Here is a 21429-nt window from a genome sequence, read left to right on the forward strand (position 1 = left end):
GAAACCCTTGAGTGAGACTTGAGCCAAGAACCCAGTGATTCTGAGGTGAGAGTTCTACCAAGTGAACCAGAGCAGCCCAATACTCCATCTCATTTCTTTCAGGTGCATGGAGGTTTGAGTCTCATGTGCAACATTGATTTCCGAGTCTGGAGTCAACATGTTGCCACGCTGCTTGGCAATGCATGGAAGCTTGGTGTGGCCATACAGCTCAGGGAAACCGTGCTGCAGACACACAGAAAACGAAACATTTTTTTAAAACAAAAGAGGTTCAAGTAGGATAGAGACAACCAGTAGGGAGTCCACTTCCATTGCTTGTCTCTTTCTCTTCCTCTTCTCCTTCCAGGTTTATGGATAACAGTCTGATGATGAGATAGGGCCATAATATTTCCTGGACATGGTAATGGTTTTAATTTCACAATGCAAGCTTGTTGCATTTTACTTTAAAATAATCCCAGAGTTAAGTGATGACTTCTAAATCCCTTTGACTTTCGTTGTCAATGGGCAGCATTGTATTTTGAGATTGAATGTGGTAGTTTTTCCGGATAATGTGTGAATTCCTTTTTTTGTGTTAGGGAATGCTCTGGATTCAAAATAGATCTTCTAAATTGTAATGCATCCCTGGATAGCTGAAAGCTGCAACCTTCATCAGGATAAAAAAATATCTGAACCATGCTGAATTATGGTATGCTGTTTTGCTGCAAAACGTACACCACAATTTTAGCTTCAGTACGAAGTAGTTTTGGTGAATGTAGCCTGAACATAGAACCAGAGTCCAGCCTGATGCTACAGTAAAGTGGGGGACACTCCTTTAGGGGGAGCAGTTCTCGGCTGCTTTCCTGAAAAGTCATCCCGACCTACTTCAAATTACACTGTTTCTGTGTTGTTGTGGGGTCTACTTTGCACCTTTAGATAAAACCAGGAAAGAACTTGGAGGAGGAAACAACTTATAAACAGTCATCAGTGATTTTTACACTGAGCTTTTATTCAGTTGGTTAATTAACTATTCCATGGCTAATGAAAATGATGAAAAAGGTCATTTTAAATCTTATAAGCATCTGTCTTGTGCTAATTTATGTTCACAAATGTCCGGAATAAACCAAAGCAGCAGTAAATATTTCTAAATGCCTGTAACACAAAAATATGTAAATGCATTAAAATTGCTGTCAATTTTATTTCCAACAGTCTTGTAACTATCTTGAGAGGAACTACTTTACAATGCACAAGGAAGGAGTGTAATGGAATACCCCCACTTGCCTGGATGGATGCAGCTCCAACAACACTGAAGAAACTTGACATCACTCAGGACAAAGCAATCACTTGATTGGCACCACCTTCACAAACATCTACTCTCTCCACTACTGATACCCATAGTAGCAGCAGCATGCACCATCTACAAGATGCAATGCACAAATTCACCAAAACCACTCTGTAGGTTGCACCTTCCAAACCCACAACCATAACCATGTAGAAGGGCAAGGGCTACAGTGACATAGGAACACCACCCCCTCTAAAGTTCCCCTCCTAACCACTCACCATCCTGACTTGGAAATATCCTCACCTTTACCCTAACCATCACCATTCCTTCAGTGCTGTTAGGTCAAAATCCCGGAAATCCCCTCTCTAATAATGCAGGTCCACCTACAGCACATGGACCGCAATGTTTCAAGTAGGCAGCTCACTACCTCCATCTCCAGGGCATCTAAGGATGGGCATCAAATGCTGCCCCAGCCATTAATACTGAAATCCCATGAGTGAATCTTTTTTAAAAAAAAGGGTACTGTGAAATTAATGAAAAGTTATGATTTGCAGTACCATTGTTATGTTCAAGAAGGCACTTAAACATTTCTAACAGCCTTTGTTAGCAAGAGGAAACTGAAAACTTGAAGAAATACAATGCAATTTTACAAAATATCACTGCTCCCCGGGTTCTCAGTTTAGATTGACTGCAGGTCAATTTGATGTGATCTGACTTTGATCTACTTTCCAATGGGACCATCTTGATAATCTGACTCTGGTAACTGTGAGTATGTGACTCTTCTTTACCCTCTTTGGTTTCTGAAAGATGTGATCAGTGCTTGATCAATCCACCGAACCTCAGTCCAAAATATCTCACATTGTTGGTATTTGTCTATCCCAAGTTTGCCATGGCCTGCATTTATTTGGCCTGTTTAACCATAGATTATCTGATGAATTCAGTGAAATTGGCCTTTTGTTTCGCTCAGAAGTTCCGTCATCTTACAGGAGGCTGAGACTGACCAGGGCACTAGTGGAAACAATTATTTGAAAAGACACAATGGTTAAAAACCAGAGGTTTTTTGTTTCCAATAAGCCACAACACATAACAAGAATCTTCAGCTTTCTTTCTCACATCTTTGTATTAATTTCAAGTGGATCTTTACAGTCTTTAACAACATTAAATAGCATTCCATTTCTGTACACATTTAGCAAAAGCAAATTGCAAAAGATCTCTGTTGTTGCAGAAGGCAAATCGATCAGTCAGGATTAATTGTTAATCCAGGTATGGCAGAGACATCTTTCAAGGTCGCTAGATGTGTATAACAGGGAGGGAGAGTGCCAAGAGAAGAAGAAAATATATAGGTGTAGAAATATGAGAACAACTGAGTCCAAGAGTCCATTAACTGCTGCTGACTGAACTATGAGGGAAAAGATCATATTAAATAAGTCCGTAGCAATTGTGATTAGAATTTGATTTATGTACTCTAACTGTAATCAACTGACTGAATATAGATCTCAAAAAGTGATTTATATTGGACACACGAGGGATACATTCGTCATCTGGGCATAGATACGAGCCGCTGTAATGTTAATCTAACGCTGCTGCACTGATGGTACAGGAAACCCATCACTGCTGTTTATTTATCACCAAATTAGAATTGTAGAAAATTGGGTTACTGTTAAATATAGAAAGCAATTATAGAAAAGATAAGTTTACTGAATTGATGTATTACAACCAACTGGCAGTAAAAAGTTAAAAGAGCAGACATTTGGTCAAAGAGTTTAATATTTAATATTAACACTTTGTGAAAGATGTGAAGATTATGGTATGGTTAATTTAGCTGCTGCATTATCTTACTATAACCTTAATTATCCAGATTAATGTGTTATTGCTTAAATTCTGTTCATCTCTTACACCATTGAAAGGTCATTGGGATGCTTCAGGAAGTCTTGCTTTATTACTATCTCACTATTTACTTGTTATTTATTAACAAGTACAATCTAGTTTCATTCTTGTCTAATGTTTGGCTGTTTTAAAACTAGCTCTTAATTATCATAGATTTTGGAAGGATCAATGCAAGCATCAGTGATTTGACTCTGCGTTTATATGAGGAAATGCAGCTGTTTTATCCCACTGACAGAATTATAGACTTGATATTAATCCACAATCCCTCCCCCACCCAAAAAGAAAAGGCAAAAGGTCAAATACGGAAGAATGATAAACATGATTTTATACCATCTTTACAGTAGTTACACACGTGTTCAGTCTTGGTGAGGCAGGACACTTCACCAACCTTTTTACGCAGCACAATCAAGTGACTGAAATAAATGTAAATTTAGCCAGGTGTGCTTCCCAGGGTTCAGGAAATCAGCAACAAAATAGAGATGAAAACAGTTGGTTCTGGAGCGTTCTTATGCCATTTCTTGTGGACCAGGAGCAAAAAAAGCCTTTTGTTTTATAAGGAGCCTTTGAGAACCACCAAATGTCCTACAGGACCTTTGAAGCATAGGCACTGCTGTAATATAATCTAGATTAGACCCGTGACAACTCTAATCTAGTTTCTGTTTTCCAGCATCTGCAGTTATTGTTTTTACCACTGCTGTAATATAGGAAATGTGACAGCCAATTTGCTCGCAGTGAACCCCTACAAATAGCATTGTATTTAGAATTCGGTTTTATTGTCAATGTGATAATATCCAGATAATCCGTTAACTTTTGCAATGTTGATTGTGAAGTACATATTGGTCAGAACCCTGGGGACAACTCGCTCCTTTCTCAGTTCCGCACTGGAATGTCAGCCATGATTTTTTTGTGATCAACCTCTGGAGTGGGATTTGAATCCAGAATTCTTTGATTTGGAGACTGGAGTGCTGCCAATTGAGCCACAATTGACAGAGGGACATGGGCACTCCCCTGGCCCTGCGAGGAAGCTTTTACTGATCACAGCTGGCCTTTAGATCTGGCTGCAGTCACCAATCGTACTCCCATCTCAATCTGCAGGTTACTTCCCAACTACCTCTGTTTACCGGCAAAGGCATTCTTCTGCTGGTTTATTTATCTGGCAGCTGGCATTCCATCACTTCGACTGGCCACAGAATGAGAAGCAAAAGGACAGCATTATAAATGAAGAATTGCCGTTAAGTTTAACTGAGCCTTCACTCCCCCATTTGGTCAGATCCTCCCCATCCCTGCCTCCCCTCCCTGCTTCTCCATTAATATCTCTGTAAATAGTACCCAGGGTAAGGAAACTGGATTAAGTCATTCACAGATACATTTCCCCTGAAATCAGGATTAAATAACGAGCAGTGAGAAAACAAATTATCTTTAATTCTCCTTCTCTACTGAGAAACATTTAGTGTCTCCTCATAACAGCATTGATTAAGACTGATGTTTCTCTTGTTTAAGGAATTGTAGTCAGAAATTTGTATTCTTTAGGAACTTAATGGTTTTCTGCATTCCTAACTTCACAATTAACTACGCTGTTGATTCTGTGATTGCCAATGGCTGCTTTGTGTTGGCAGCATTTGCCAGTTTCTCTGTGGATAGTAGTTTTTTGACCAGCTGCAACTTGGACGTCAAGCCCTCTGATTTGGACTTAATTCATCTCAATCTGCTCTCTGCTGTCAACCATCACTGTGGCACAGGAGCTGCTTCTACAGCTCTGCCTTGCACCTATGATGAGGAGTGTCACCAGCAGTAGAAGCTGCACCTACTTTCTTCTCCTCAGCCAGCTGTCATGCTTCAGGACAGACAGAGGGGACACTGATATCCAGATCCAAGGAAGCAAGTCTATCAAGATAGCGGCTGGCTCTCCAGTGCCTCAGACGTTCACAGCAGGTCATTGCTAACATCTGCAGCTCTGTGGAACAAGACCACTTCAGAGGGCACACAGTACTAGTAGCTGCCATTGAGGCTCTTGCTGGTGGCACCTCCACGCTAGTTCTCGGCATTTCAATGCTCCCTTCTGACAGGATTGAGTGTGGAAGACAGATTACATAGAGCTAAGGGAAGGGCAACCCATATGGAGAGTGACTGTGAGATGGCAATGAGAGTGAGTGCTGTCTGTTCAGAGGGGATGGGAGACACCATCAGACAGAAGTAAGTGGGGTTCCAAAGTAACTAATCTGAGAAATATGGAGAACAATTTTGGATTCCTACCCTCTAATGGATTTACAACCTCCTGGAGAGCTGTTTCCCAGGGAACAGTCTCACTACTCACTTTCCTTTTGTTCATTCATGGGATGTGGACATTGCTGGCCAGCATTTAGAATCCCTGCAGTGCAGGAGGGCACTCAGTCTATTGAGTCCTCACTGCCCCTCTGAACAGCATCCCACCCAGTCCCCTTTCCATCCTCCCAACCCTGCATTTACTATGGCCATTCCACCAAGCCTGCATATCCCTGAATACTGCGAAGCAATTTAGCATGATGAAGGGCTCCGGTCCCAAACATTGATTTTCCTGCTGCTCGGAAGCTGCCTGACCTGCTGTGCTTTTCCAGGAACGCTCTCTCAACTCTGATCTCCAGCATCTGCAGACCCCACTGCCTTCTAGTAATTTAGCTTGGCCAATCCACCTAACTTGCACATCTTTGGATTTTATTGGCCAGTCCGTTGAACCTACATACCTTTGGATTTTATTGCCCATCCCTAATTTCCTGGGTTCTGCAATCACGTGTAGGTCTGGGGATTCTTTTCCCTGAAGGACATGCATGAACCAGATGGGTTTTTATGACAATTAACAGTGGTTACATAGCCATTTTACCAGCTTTTTATTTCAGATTTCCACTGCATTTAAATTCAAATGGGATTTAACACATCCTCAGGAAATTAGCCTGTGTTTACTAGCCCAATTTCTTTACATCTTGACCACTGCCTCACCTTCCTCAGCCACTTCTATCTGTACATTTTTATTTTTATTTCCTGACAAAACAGCAGGTCCTTACCGGATATAAATATTCCCAGCATAACATCTGGAGATGAACAGAAAGGACAACCATTTCACATCTTGCTTCAATTTACTTGCCTGCAAAAGTCTTCACAACTGAGCTTCTAGACAGATGTTCTCGACTCCTTCTCATGATCCTTTTCAATAGAGATCCTTCGTTGAAGAAGGGCAGTTGTCATTAGAATCACACTCTGGGAAACCCAGAAGGGACAGTTAATGCCGTGGCTGAATTAAAGAGTCAAGACATATAGCCTACTGATCAAACAAACGAGTTTCCAAGCCGATGTGAGCAGTTCAGCATAATATTCTACCTATTGAATCTCTTGCCCTGCCCACACTGCGTGTGCCCCTATAAGTGGAGAACTATCCCCTATAAAGTAGTGAGCAAGAATTTATAAAGCAGAATCAAGACCATGCATCTCCCAAGTTGTTTACAGTGAGAAGTCAGCAAAATTTGCCTTACCTAATTTAGAAAAATCCCTGTCTCCTTCCCCCCCTCTTCTCCCCGCCCCCCCCCCCCCCCCCCCTTCCTCTCTTTGGAAATAAAAATTAACTGGATTTTTATTTTGTATGCCACTTTCTTGGTCATTCTGTTGTACTCCAGCAGTTTGCCCCATTTTTCAAACAAATGAGTGGTTGTTCAACTGAGCAGGTGATAAAGAGTAATTTAATATATTCAAGCTGTAGACAGTAAAATTGTTATTTTTAATCTCTAAGGAACAATGGGCTGAAAAGTGAATTGTCAGTGCAAGTGGCTTTTCAACCACTTCTAGTTCCTTAAGCAAATTAAACCTACTTTTTAAATGGAATTGGATCCCTTTGACATGCATTCACAATCATGGTTTGGTGTGTAGTTGGGATTTGTGCCGTAATTTTGGCCATTAGTGTTATGAAATGGGTAAAAAATTTATTATTCATTAAACCAAATTGTAAATAAAACTAGGTTTTTTTTTGCTGATAATGTACCCTGAGCTCCCTTCGTTCTGCAATGTGATAACACAATGTTTGATTCTGCAGAGGTTAGCTGCCATTCTGATTGACAAAATGTGTCTCATTGTGAAATTCTGAGAGAAAATATCAGTGGGATAAAACTCCTAACATAGTATTCATGATATTAAAAACATAATCGATGCAGACTATCAAGGTGGTGTGTGGATAGATAAAGAGTATTTTCCTATTGTTTTGTATCTTCATTCAGTTCTATGACTGGTGTTAACATGCTGTGAAGCACAGATTAGGCAAAAGTAAAGGTTATTATTTTTGTTGCTAAGTGATAGTATCTTTTACATTATGGCACTTGGTTTTGTGAACCATGTGCTGATTATTTGCCTTCAGGGTCATGTTTTCATGTACCATTATTATTGTATTCACAACTCAAAGAGAGACCATAGAAAAAGGTAATGCAGATTTTGTTAAATCTCGGGCGACTGTCTCTTTGGAGTTTGTACATTCTCCCGTGTCTGTGTGGGTTTCCTTCGGTGCTCCAGTTTCCTCCTACAGTCCAAACATGCAGGTTAGGTGGATTAGCCATGCTGAACCTATCATAGTGTTCAGGGATGTGCAGGCTAAGTGGTTTAGCCATGGAAAATGCAGGGTGACAGGGATAGAGTTGGAGGGATTGGGTCTGGGTGGGATGCTCTTTGGAGGAGCGGTTTGGACTGGATGGGTCAAATGGCCTGCTTCTACACTGTAGGGATTCTATGATTCAAAGTTATTTCGAATGATTGACTTCTTTCTCGTAAACATCTACCTCTCGTAAACAGAATCAACTGGTTACGTTTCAACAAAATGTCATTTCACGCTTTTGCACTCCAACTAAAATAAGGTTAGAAATTATAAACAACAGCCCTTTTAAAAGGAGTGAGAGGACATTGATCATAGCATGGAATTATGTGCTTACCTTTAGTAATCTGGTGATATACAATACAGTCTCTTTTCTATCATTACTGAACATTAAAGTTTTAAAGAGGGGTATCATAGCCAGGAATCTTTACTTTGGTTATTATAGTCGATTGTATTTCATTTTCATCTGACGTATTGTGGATCTGTCTGGCCTTAAGGGAACAGTTTTTCTCAGTCATCCTCTGTGAATTACTGGGGGAGAAGTGATTTTTTTTTTCAATGTGCAAGTGAAGGGAAGGAATCTGCTTAAGATTGTTCTGTTCATGAATAGTAACCTGCACCTAATTACTGAGAATTTTTAGTCATACAAGAGAAATGTAATATCTGTTACGACCTTTCTGTTTGCTGGGGTTGGGTGTAAACCAGTATAATTCAGAAGCTTGAAGAACTTAGGCATGATCAGGATTAGTTTGAATTACTTAACGTTATTTTGAAAAGCGATTTATTTTCCCACACCAAGCAATGTTTATAGTTTTTTTTATTACATGATGGTAACATTATCAAGTATTAGTAAGTCTGAGGTGTCTTTTATATTATCACAATGTAATATAAATTTAATTCTAAATATCTGAAATTGATTTATGATCTGGGATTGGAATAAGGCATAAGTAGCAGTGAGTCACTGAGGATCTCTCCCATAAAGAAATACACTGAATTTAGGCAGAGTCTGACCACACAAACCAGTCAGATGGTGCAGAATAAATGGTCATCTTTATTCAAAGAATTATTACTGAGCATGTGGAAAAGAAGTAACATCAGAACAAGATGGAGCTAGGACCTGAGCCTAACCATTTGCCATACCGCAAGCATCAATTGCAAAAGCATTACTTCAACCTTTATGCTAAAAATAAAGATTGAACGATTAAAGTGCAATTTTTTTTCCAAAAATACTCAAGTAAATTTTGAATAGGATATCTAAGTTCTGAAAGCCTGAGCCTGCCACCCATGACACAGTCTTCAGTACCTGCAATTTTGTTTACTGCCCAGGATTGTCTCAACAGAGAAACAGGCTAGATGCTATCCTTGCAAAATGTGGCAATGAATGAGCTTTTTAAATGGTTCTACAATTTTTTTAAAGTTTAAAAATTACACAACACCAGATTATAGTCCAACAGGTTTAATTGGAAGCACTAGCTTTCGGAGTGCAGCTCCTTCATCAGGTGGTTGCTCTGAAAGCTAGTGCTTCCAATTAAACCTGTTGGACTATAACCTGGTGCTGTGTGACTTTCAACTTTGTACACCACAGTCCAACACTGGCATCTCCAAATGATGACTACATTTTTTTGGAATTGGTGAGGAACTTTTAACTGCTGCTGTGGAACTCCTGCATTGTTCAGCATTGCAGCCTACATTCAGGATGCGGAATATAGAGTGATCAAGTCATACAGCACGGAAACAGACCCTTCGGTCCAACTCATCAATGTCAATCAGATTTCTAAAACTGAACTAATCCCGTTTGCCTGTGTTTGGTCCATATCCATCTTAACCTTTCCAATTCATGTACCTATCCAAATGTCTTTTAAATGTTGTAATTGTACCTGCCTTTACTACTTCCTCTGGCAGCTCATTTCATGCACATATGACCCTCCATGTGTGGAAAAGTTGCAGCTCTGTTCCCTGTTAAATTTCTCCCCCTCTCACCTTGAACTATGCTCTCTAGTTTTGGACTCCTGTACACTTGGGGTGGGGGAACAACCTTGACCTTATAAATGCCCCTCATGATTGTATAAACCTCCATAAGGCCACCCCTCAGCCTCCGATGCATCAGGGAAAAGAAGTCCCAGCTCATGCTCATAAATGTGAATTTACACATTTTACTACAGGAAGGCAGAATTTGTTTAAGCTGTGAAGTGAATTGAACATGTTGTCTTCACAGTGAGGAATGGTAGGTTAGATTTAAGAAAGATTTGCGTTTGCTACTGTAACAAGGAGTGAAGTGTTTTTGTTGCAACAATGATCAGCAAGGTGGCCTTTGTGTGGAGACACAGAAAATGGGGGAGATACTAAATGAATATTTTGCATCAGTATTTACTGTGGAAAAGGATATGGAAGATATAGACGGTAGGGAAATAGATGGTGACATCTTGCAAAATGTCCAGATTACAGAGGAGGAAGTGCTGGATGTCTAAATCCCCAGGACCTGATCAGGTGTACCCGAGAACTCTGTGGGAAGTTGGAGAAGTGATTGCTGGGCCTCTTGCTGAGATATTTGTATCATCGATAGTCACAGGTGAGGTGCCGGAAGACTGGAGGTTGGCAAATGTGGTGCCACAGTTTAAGAAGGGCAGTAAAGACAAGCCAGGGAACCATAGACCAGTGAGCCTGACGCCAGTGGTGGGCAAGTTGTTGGAGGGAACCCTGAGGGACAGGATGTACATGTATTTGGAAAGGCAAGGACTGATTAGGGATAGTCAACATGGCTTTGTGCATGGGATGTCATGTCTCACAAACTTGACTGAGTTCTTTGAAGAAGTAACAAAGAGGATTGATGAAGGCAGAGCAGAAGATGTGATCTATATGGACTTCAGTAAGGCGTTTGACAAGGTTCCCCATGAGAGACTGGTTTGTCATGTTAGGTCACATGGAATACAGGGAGGACTAGACATTTGGATACAAAACTGGCTCAAAGGTAGAAGACAGAGGGTGGTGGTGGAGGGTTGTTTTTCATACTGGAGGCCTGTGACCAGTGGAGTGCCACAAGGATCGGTGCTGGGTCCTCTACTTTTTGTCATTTACATAAATGATTTGGATGCGAGCATAAGAGGTACAGTTAGTAAGCTTGCAGATGACACCAAAATTGGAAGTGTTGTGGACAGCGAAGAGGGTTACCTAAGATGACAACAGGATCTGGACCAGATGGGCCAATAGGCTGAGAAGTGGCAGATGGAATTTAATTTAGATAAATGCGAGGTGCTGCATTTTGGGAAAGCATATCTTAGCAGGACTTATATACTTAATGGTAAGATTCTAGGGAGTGTTGCTAAACAAAGAGACCTTGGAGTGCAAGTTCATAGCTCCTTGAAAATGGAGTCGCAGTTAGATAGGATAGTGAAGAAGGTGTTTGATATGCTTTCCTTTATTGGTCAGAGTATTGAGTACAGAAGTTGGGAGGTCATGTTGCGGCTGTACACAACATTGGTTAGGCCACTGTTGGAATATTGCATGCAATTCTGGTCTCCTTCCTATCAGAAAGATGTTGTGAAATTTGAAATGGTTCAGAAAGGATTTACAAGGATGTTGCCAGGGTTGAAGGATTTGAGCTATAGGGAGAGGCTGAACAGGCTGGGGCTGTTTTCCCTGGAGCGTTGGAGGCTGAGGGGTTACCTTATAGAGATTTACAAAATTATGAGGGGCATGGATAGGATAAATAGACAAAGTCTTTTCCCTGGGGTAGGGGAGTCCAGAACTGGAGAGCATAGGTTTAGGGTGAGAGGGGAAAGATATAAAAGAGACCTAAGGAGCAACTTTTCACGCAGAGGGTGGTACGTGTATAGAATGAGCTGCCAGAGGATGTAGTGGAGGCTGGTACAATTGCAACATTTAAGAGGCATTTAGATGGATATATGAATAGGAAGGGTTTGGAGGGATATGGGCTGGGTGCTGGCAGGTGGGGCTAGATTGGGTTGGGATATCTGGTCGGCGTGGTCAGGTTGGACCGAAGGGTCTGTTTCCATGCTGTACATCTCAATGACTCCTAATGATTGGAGGAGAGAAAGCATTATTTGCATAACAGTAGGTAAAGACTAAACAGCCAACAGGATAGGAGATGAATATATTCCATCCATTTGTTCCTGTATGAAACACATAATGTATCAAAGTAAGAACTTTGGCTGACTTCAGGGAGGGTTAAATGAACATGCCTCAATGACAGACTTCTGTTCCCTCGAAGCCCTTAGTATGCAATGTTTTGAGTTTGTCAGCGTTCCTGAATTTAACCCTAATTTAAATTATTAGTTTGGAAATAATAAGTTTAGTGAATTGTCAGACTGTCTACTGTCTCTAGCTTTTCAAAAGTTTTTCAAATTCCTTTTTTAAAAGGATAACAAAATTATCCTCTCAACACAGGACTTCAGCTGTAATGTTAGAGTCGATGTCTTGTTTGTGTATGGAATGAAAGGATGGAGGCTGGTACAATTACAGCATTTGAAAGACATCTGGATGAGTACATGGATAGGAAGGTTTAGAGGGATATGGGCCATGTGCTGGCAAATGGCATTTGATTATGTTCCGATATCTGGTTGGCATGGATGAGTTGGACTGAAGTGTCTGTTTCCATGCAATATGGCTCTGTGTTGTACGTTGAGGGCAAATCTGGTGGAACCTGTAAAGTTGTAGCGACTCACTAGAGGGTTACCTGCACTACAGCATGAATTTCTTTCCTGTGAATAATGTGATTTCAAATTTTTTTTATAAAGCAAAACTAAGTGGTTTATGAACAGTGTTTATTCATATTTGCCTGTGTTATTAACTACAATGTTAATTTCATCTTCACATTGAAAGGTGATAAAACATTTAAAGTAGTTTTCTTTAAATATGTTTTTCCTTTGCATCTAAGTATACATTACAAAATAAATCTGGAGTTTGGATCTGACTGCAGATCATAGCAATATAAGACCCAGTGGAGGTGGCTTAACTCTATATGGCACACTCAGTACAGTAAGAAACTGGGTTTTAAAAAGTGCATAGTGTTACTTGATTCTGCTGGAGATTTTAAAATGTTTTGAGATTTTCTGAAATCTTTAACATGGAAGCTCCTGACTAATTCTTTCTTAAAGAAAGTACATCTCAAGGAGGAAACCCTGTACTCTGCATGGCAGAGAACAGTAATTTGAGCCAGGTAATATAAATGATAAATGCCTGATTGGAATCCATACACCAGCTATCATGGGAGCAGTTGCTACAGTGTGGATATAACATCGGATTTATGAAACATGATCACTATGGCCTCGCCTGTCAGATTGAAACAAGTATTGTTCTCTCCGAGTAAAACTGAAGGTAGAGCCCATTTCAATTGGTGGCATTGAACATGCTGTTTAAAATAAGATTATAGGGGTATTCAATATTTGAAGGTATAGATAAAGTTGTTTATCACTATTCTGGGTATTATAGTGCCCTATTATAGTATTAGGTACATTGGAGGTATTTCTCTTTAAATCCTTCACTGGAGGCCAGCATTGATTATCCATCACTAATTGTCCAGAGGGTAGTTCGGAGTCAGTCACATTGCTGTGGATCTGGAATTATATGTAGGCCAGACTAGATATGGATTTAGATTTCTTAAAGGACATTAGTCCTTCCCTAAAGAACAAAAATGTAGGTTTTTGTGACGATATATTTTATTTCATTTTTTTTATTCCAGAGTTCAATTGAATTCTGATTTCACCATCCCACTGTGGGATTGATACCCAAATTCTTAGAATAGTAACCCGGTATTCTGAATTAGTCCAGTGATATTACCACTACATCGTCACCTCCCTTTAGTCTGGATGTGAAGTAGATGCTTTCCAGATCAAAATTTGCAGCTGGAAAGAAATGACAATATTTGTGTTGGTGTTTGAAAATCTAACTGCTGTTAAATTCAACTTGGCTTTTGGCTTTGAATTTTGTGAACACGAGCATTCATGAATGTTGTTCAGACTGACTTATGGAATGGAGATGCCAGTGTATGGACTGGGGTGGACAAGGTCATAAGTCACACACCAGCAGGTTATAGTCCAACAGGTTTATTTGAAATTATCACCCCTCCGAGCGTGGTGTCGTGTGACTTCTGACCTTGAACTATGGAAAGCTGACAGGAGAACTATGATGATTAACTATCTACTATACATTTCCTTTCACTAAAGTTTCAATGTTTTTTTTTTCAGTGTTATTATGACCGGGGCCTACAATAATTTCTTCAGGATGTTTGACCGCAACACAAAACGAGATGTCACACTGGAAGCTTCCCGGGAGAACAGCAAGCCACGAGCAGTGCTCAAGCCACGCAAAGTCTGCACAGGAGGCAAGAGGCGAAAGGATGAAATTAGTGTTGACAGTTTAGACTTTAACAAGAAGATCCTGCACATGGCTTGGCATCCAACAGAGAACATAATAGCTGTAGCAGCGACAAACAATCTCTACATATTTCAGGATAAAGTGAACTCAGAGATGCACTAGATTTATAAAGACCTTGGTGTAATTATAAACCGGCCTTTTTTCTGACCTTTCTGCCAATGATCTTCACAAGGTTGTATTCATCTTTAGTGGAATTGTGGAGTGTGGTTTCTCGTTAGTGCATATCACTTGTCAGTAAGAATTGTTTTTTGTCAGTCACCGGGGGTGAGCTCAGCACTGCAGAATGGAAACACAGAAGGGCACATGTGGCAACCATCAACACAGTTTCACCTCTTCTCCAGTCGGTCACTTTTTAAAAATGTTTCAGGCATCATAGAACTTTTACTGCTGGCTTGAAACTTTGCACCGAGGATCTCTGAATTTGTACACAAAGACACAAATAGAACAGTTAACTTGAGATCTGACTACCTATTCATTCCTGATTCATTTCCCATCTTTATGGTGGATTCAGTTGGCCTTGCGTCAGTAAATAGCTTCAACAGGCACCTGAAAGGTAAAAAGCTACTGTCTTTGTTTGCTGTGTCAGCCTGCCCAAACTGCAATTTTAATGTACTGCTAATCAAATGTATGCAATGCTTTTTTTCAAATTGGATCACCCTGTTATTAGACAACTCAAGTGGGTTCAGCTGTTCTTCTGTTGCCACTGCCTTGGCCTGGGAAAATGTCCCACTTTCCTTTCACGATTTTTAAGAATTGTTGGAAGCTAAATGAGTCGGAGCTTACATAAAGCAGTGGCAAAAATACTTAACAACTGCAATCAAGTTTGATGCAATTGATAGTAAATTGGCAATTTGACATACATACCGCCAACAATTGTCGCAGTGCAGAGTAGCGAACTCTTCTGAAATTAGGATGAAAGTGCATATTCTGTATGATGTTGTAAGCCTATCATTGAGTCTAAGCAATTTTGCACCTCCCCTGAAACCTTTTGACGTGGTTACTAGCTGCAAAGTGGGGAAGATGGTTCATAGCCCAGCACTGCCACTGTAAACAAACAGCAAGGTTATGCAACTTTTTTTTTTCAAAGAATATCTTCCAAATTTTAAAAAAAGCCTGTCATTAGAAATTCTTCAACATTGATAAAAGAGAATGTCCAACCCAGTTTGATATCAGCGTGCCAAATAGAGCCATAGAACGGAAAATTGCACAAATTAAGGAAAAGGTGGATTCTTTTATAACCATTTATGGTGATGCATTGTTCCTGGCCTGTTGCAAAATTTGAGCTAGCCTTTAACAATTTACTTGGAATGTACAGCATAATGTTTACAAAGTGTAAAAATATATCACATCATTAATTAGAACATTGCTAATAAAATCATTGATTTGTGAGGTTGAAGACAACAGGAAGGTAATGTTGAACAGGTTTGTTTTTCTGGTATTTGAAATAAAAAAAAAATCAGAAGACATCCTGCCTTTGGAGTACCTGTCATGTATGTTGGCAATTGTTGGTTTCTTGTGTTTTTGCAGGTTAAGGATTTCTTGGATGTACTTCAGGGGTCAAAACAATTTAGTGACACAACCTTTACAATCCGACACTCTTTACTTCTTACTCTGATCGCTGTTGGGCTTATGAATGTCCTGAGACCATTTATGTTGTTCATTTTTTTGCTGTATTTCCCAATAACCCAAATTTTGTGTCTAAGAACAAGAAAGGGAGTACTTCAAACACATGTGTTTGACCAACGTGTGATCATTCATTGAATTTAGAGAGATCCTGCTCAAATTTGTAAAAGAAGATCTGTTCATCTGGAAAATTAGCTTTAATTCATAAAGCCCAGTACAGTTTTAGTATGGTAAACAGTGTTGGGAAATGCAATGAATGTTTGAAGATTCAGAACATTTGAATATCATTAGAGTTGCTTTTCTCAAACTCTGTGAACAGCTTCATTGAAAACTACACCCTAACGCAGATGTTTGACTTCCTGAGGAAATGTCTTGAAGGAAAATGTGAATTCAAGAAAAATGTAAGCTAAATGTACTGAATGTCAAAATGCAAACCTGCAGAGGATGCTAATGTGTATCTTCAACCAGAGATATTTTAAAGGCAAACTTTGAAATTTGGTAGGAAAGGGGGTGCCTAAGGCACCTGTTCCTTAACTATATCCTGACGAATACTTTTTACTTTTGATGTAAAGTTGGTAAAAATGTTTGTCAAAGAGAGAAAGGTTATCAGGTTTGTTAATGTCAGGTTTTTAAATAAAATCTAATATCAGTCTTTGCATTGTTTCATTGCATGACGGTGGACTTTCCTGACTTGAGATGCATGCTTTTAGCACACATTCTTTAATCATGAGTATCTAGAGTTCTGTTGGCCCAAATTCCAAAATATATGTATGTCCATAATATTTGTTTTTGAAGGGCATTAATGTAGAAAATCAGACATTTTATTCTTGATGACAATTTGCAGCATGAAATTGTACTCTTTTGTATCTTGATTGCCACAAACCTGCTCCTAATGAAACTGTTTCTTCTTGTACACAATGATTTCTCACAATTGAGAGGAGCTGTAAACTATCCCAAATGCCTTGCTTCAGTTGTGTTGATGTATAAGGTAAATGTTTTCTGTTCCCTTATCTTCTGTACTATTTCTCCTTTATGAATGTCTTTCCCATATTATGAAATTTATATTTAAAATTACATTTGCACTTCTGATTCCTTGACAAGGAAATATTGACAGAAACCGGAAAAGGTTTTTTTTTTAAAAGTGTGTAACCTGTAAAATGAAAATGTCATTATTTGCTTTTGGACGGTTGCAAAGGACTAGGGCATAGCTTTGTTGTTCCATAAAATGCAAGTTGGGAATCTGGATGTTTTCTGTTGGAGGAGTGGCAAGGTGTAGAAGATAAATTGATTTAAGCTTGGGAACTAGATGATTGTTATTATGGCCACTAATTGTGAGGCAAAGGAAACGGAGTAGTGAAGAGAGGATTACAGAGGTAGGGAAGGCATTGAACACAAGGATTAGAACTTTAAACTTCCTTTCAGAGTATGTACTTTCGTGGGATTTGGGAAAACCTAGTACGGTCAGCATTTGGTACCCATCCTAAATGCTCTTGATTTATTTTACTAGACCATTTCAGAGAACAGTTATGAATCAACCATGTAGCTGTTCATCGAGAGTCCTACATCAGACCAGGTAAGGGTGACAGACTGTCCTCACTAGAGCACATTAGCAGAACTAAGTGGAGTTTTATACCCATTGATGATAATTGTACCTGTCTCCAGAGCTTTAGACTAGGTTTCTAGATTGCAAGGTTAGTGATATCACTAATAAACTACATTCTCGCCAAGATTACAGGCGGATGTTTGAAATTAGTTAATAACTATAGGTCCTATTTTACAGAATGATATGGAATTTTTAAAAAATCGAGGGGGCAAAAAACATATCTATTCTGGTATGACATTTATGTGGATTGGAGTAAAATGAAAAATCTCTGCCCTGTGGATGAAGATATCTCCATACATCTACTTATCCTAATTCTTTGTTCAAATCCACCAATTGTCTAGATCTGAGAGATACTCCTGCAGTACTCTTGGGAATCCTATCTATTTCCGGATCCATAATACAATTAAAGTCTCCCCCTATAATTGTATGACAGGCACTGGGAACCATCAATTTTGAGAAGGCTTCCATTATAAATTTAAAAGGATGTGCTGGGGGGGCAATACAAATTTAAAATCCCATATTCCTCTCCATTTATAAGGGCTTTAATCAGAATATATCATCCAGATTAGTCTTTTATCTGTTTTAGGATTTTGAGAGGGACATTCTTCCGAATATGAATAACAACTCCCCTGCTTTTTGAGCTAAAAGAAGAAAAAAAGGCCTGATCAAATCCATTCTGTCGTAATTTCAAGTGTTCTTTATCCAACAAGTGTGTCTCCTGTACGAGAGCTATATCAACCCTTTCTTTCTTGAGATTTGATAATTTTTATTTTGACTGACGAATTACTCCCCTTGACATTTCAGGTGCACCACTTAACTGACTGATCAACCATAATTGTCCGGGCAAATCCGACGGAAGGGGAAACCCTATCCAGAGCATCCTGAGCATAGCGCATATAAAATTGACAAAAATAAAGGCTCTTTAATACACTCACAACAGTATAATAAAAAACTATTTCTCAATGAAAAAATATAAAACATATTTAAATGGAGATTTTCCCCCTTGTTTCCAGGGGGTATCACTTCCTTTCCAAAGGTCCATCGTATCCTCTCCCAACCAGTGCCCCACCCTTGACCCAGGCACTCCTCAATAGGATGAGGAAAATTCAAATATACTACAGAGCTAGAGTTAACAGTGAGCACCCTACCCCCCACCCACACCAACACCTGGATATATTTGGTAATGTTAATACATGTATAAACATATATAACTATAAAATTACAACCTTAACAAGTAATAATTAAATATAATAAAACAAAATAACCTGGGTAAACAACCCCGTTCCTAGAGACAGAGGTAAAATAGAATAAAGTAACCACCATCCCCCACCAACATTAACCAGACCCCTCGGCCTATATATAGAATAATTTTAAAAAACCAAGGAGAGGGGGGAGAAAATCGTTAAGTAGAGAACAAATAAATAAATCCCTCTCCCCACCCCCCCAGAATAATATTATACAGTAAGGTAAAAAAAGAAAAGGGGGGGGGGATATAAACCAGAGTGGGGGGAAGGCAAACCAACATCAATTATCTCTTACAATTTATCTAAGAGAGTCCAAAAATTCCTTAGCCTTTTCCGGTGATCCAAAGTTATACACGGATCCTTCATGGTTAAAGCGTAGCGTCACTGGGTAGCGTAAGGAGTACTGAATATTTAAGTCCCTTAAACACTTCTTCGCCTCATCGAATGCCTTCCTCTTTTGGACCAGAGCTGGGGAAAAGTCCTGGAATAACATGATCTTAGAATCTTTATAGATCATGGCTTGGGGATCTTTTCCAAGATTTCTAGAGGCTTCCAGGAGTATCTGTCTCTCCTTTATAGCTCTGCAGCCGGAACATGACCGGGCAGGGGCGCTGGTTCGAGCCAGGCCAGCATATTGCAACCCAGTAGGCCCATTCCACCCTTACCTGGCCTGATCCAGCCTCCAGATTTAACACTCCAGAAGCCACTGTTCAAGCAACGCTGTAAGCTGGCCTTCCTCTTCCCGTTCGGGAAGGCCCAGCAAACGAATGTTTTTCGACGACCTCGATTCTCAAGGTCGTCAATGTGGTTCTCTAAGATCCGGACCTGATCCACAGCCGATTGTGCTGTAGTTTCGGAGGTCGCGGCCTTTAGCTCCGACCCTCCGACTCGGCGCTCGATTTCCTTAATGTCCCAGTCGTGCTTTTGCAGTGCAGCCAAGAGTAGTCCCATCGACTTCGGTATTCTTCAATAAAAGCGTCGATCTTCGCATCCAATTTGGAGATGATTTCCACAAGGCTCACCACTGTAGGTAAGTCCCCTGGGCAGCTGCGGACGCCTCTGCTGCAGCTGGAGAGGGTGGGGGAGGGGTTCCTGCTTGCTGAGAGCTGTGGGCTCCCTTCCCTTTAGTCATTTTTACTGAAGATTAAATTGTTTAAATTCAATACTAAACAACCAATTAAATTAAACAGCTATTTTAAATGATTTGGTGAGTGTGGTGGGGGTGAGTGACCCACTTTGCTCAAGTCTTGGGAGGAGCACTGTAGACTCAGACTTGCTGGGTCGCCGCCATCTTGGATCCCCCAATAACCATAGGTCCATTGCATTTTGTTTATTTTATTTGAATTGTAGTATTAGTTAATATGGTCCTGGAAAGGCTAAACCTTCATTTAAGCTACATTAAGTTTTGATTCAGGCTGTTCAAGTAGAAGAAATAATGAAATGGTTAGTCATGCCATTTTGATATTGACTTTCATGTTACAAATGCTATGCAAAAAGAGAGTATTACAGGTAGAATACTTGCCATAGGTATTGAGAACATGGAATTTGATGCTGAAAATGATGCTGGTTATGATGAGGCCAAGAGAACCCTAAATAATTCTTCCTCCTCAGCAAAATGCAATATAAAAATTGATATTTTGTAAGACTGATCAATACAAGAATGATGTGAAGTGACAGTGTTGGATTGGGGAGGAAACAAAGCCTGAAGTCACATGACACCATATAGTCCAACAGGTTTATTATAAATTACAAGTTTTTGTCACTTCACCTGATGAAGGAGCAGTGCTTTCAACGTTGGTGATTTCAAATAAACCTGTTGTACTATCACCTGGTGTTGCGCAACGTCTGACTAAGAAGAGTGAATATGTAGTTGCTTCCTTAGCACAGTTACATCAACCTGCAGGTCAACTTGAACTATATGTATTGAAATCAGCAGGAGTTAGCTCTGTGCCATTCATTGTCCAGCAAAGGGCAGAAAATGTTGTATATATGATAAACCAAATTATTTATTTGTACTTCAGTCATTAACTTGTTCAAAAGCGTATGTGAAACATAAGTGGTCCAAGTCTATCATCACAGAAATTCAGCTCATGAAGACCCCAAAATAAGCTGAGTTTCTAAAGGAAAAAGGACTGCAAATCTACATAAGCTGATGCATACTTATTTATATGAGAGAGGTGTCCATTAATGTATGCATTGGTAACAAACCAACGACAGTACTTTTTCAATGACTGAAATAACTTGGATTGGCAAAATCAAGACACAAACCATGTGTAATCATATTAGGAAAACTGTTTTTAAGCACAATATCAGCCACTTAAAACCACCAATGATAATGTACATAAAAATTGCGAAATGGCAGACATATGGAAGGATTACTTTGTATTTATGCTTACACTAGAAAATGAGGATAGCATTTTGGACAAATAGTAGCCTAACCCGAGAGACTTTTAGAAAAACATATATTGACCAGACGTGGAACATGTTATGAGGGTGTAGATAGCAGTTTGACACATGGTGGTTCATCCACCTGTGAGGATCTTTATCATTTCAATTAATTTGTTAATGAAACTAGTTAACCGCTTAAGCACCATTTTCCCTCTCCCCCCAAAAAAGACTTGTGTAGCATTTTGTGGACCAAAGGGTTTGTTTGTGAGATACTATGGTTTGAAAGTTTAAGAGAATTTGCTATGGGTAGGTAATCTGTCCTCCACTCCACACACGAAAGGGGAACACCAAGATATTACAAATTTAAGATATCATACATTAATAGTGGTCCACACTGACCTGCTTAATATGATGACCCAAAAATTGCTACATC

The 21429-nt window shown here is 39.7% G+C and overlaps 1 protein-coding gene across 2 annotated transcripts in view; it reads left to right on the forward strand.

The window, feature by feature from the left end:
* LOC132833453 (serine/threonine-protein phosphatase 2A 55 kDa regulatory subunit B gamma isoform) overlaps window positions 1–15494 on the forward strand; it is a 350182-nt gene extending 334688 nt beyond the window's left edge. For both annotated transcript variants that reach the window (XM_060851761.1, XM_060851762.1), the window contains one exon: window positions 13949–15494. In XM_060851761.1, the coding sequence (XP_060707744.1) occupies window positions 13949–14240 (292 nt within the window). In that variant the 3' untranslated portion in view covers window positions 14241–15494. The remainder of the gene's footprint in view (window positions 1–13948) is intronic.
* Window positions 15495–21429: the final 5935 nt, after the last annotated feature.

Source organism: Hemiscyllium ocellatum, chromosome 36 (assembly GCF_020745735.1).
Source record: "Hemiscyllium ocellatum isolate sHemOce1 chromosome 36, sHemOce1.pat.X.cur, whole genome shotgun sequence".
NCBI classification, from domain to species: domain Eukaryota; kingdom Metazoa; phylum Chordata; class Chondrichthyes; order Orectolobiformes; family Hemiscylliidae; genus Hemiscyllium; species Hemiscyllium ocellatum.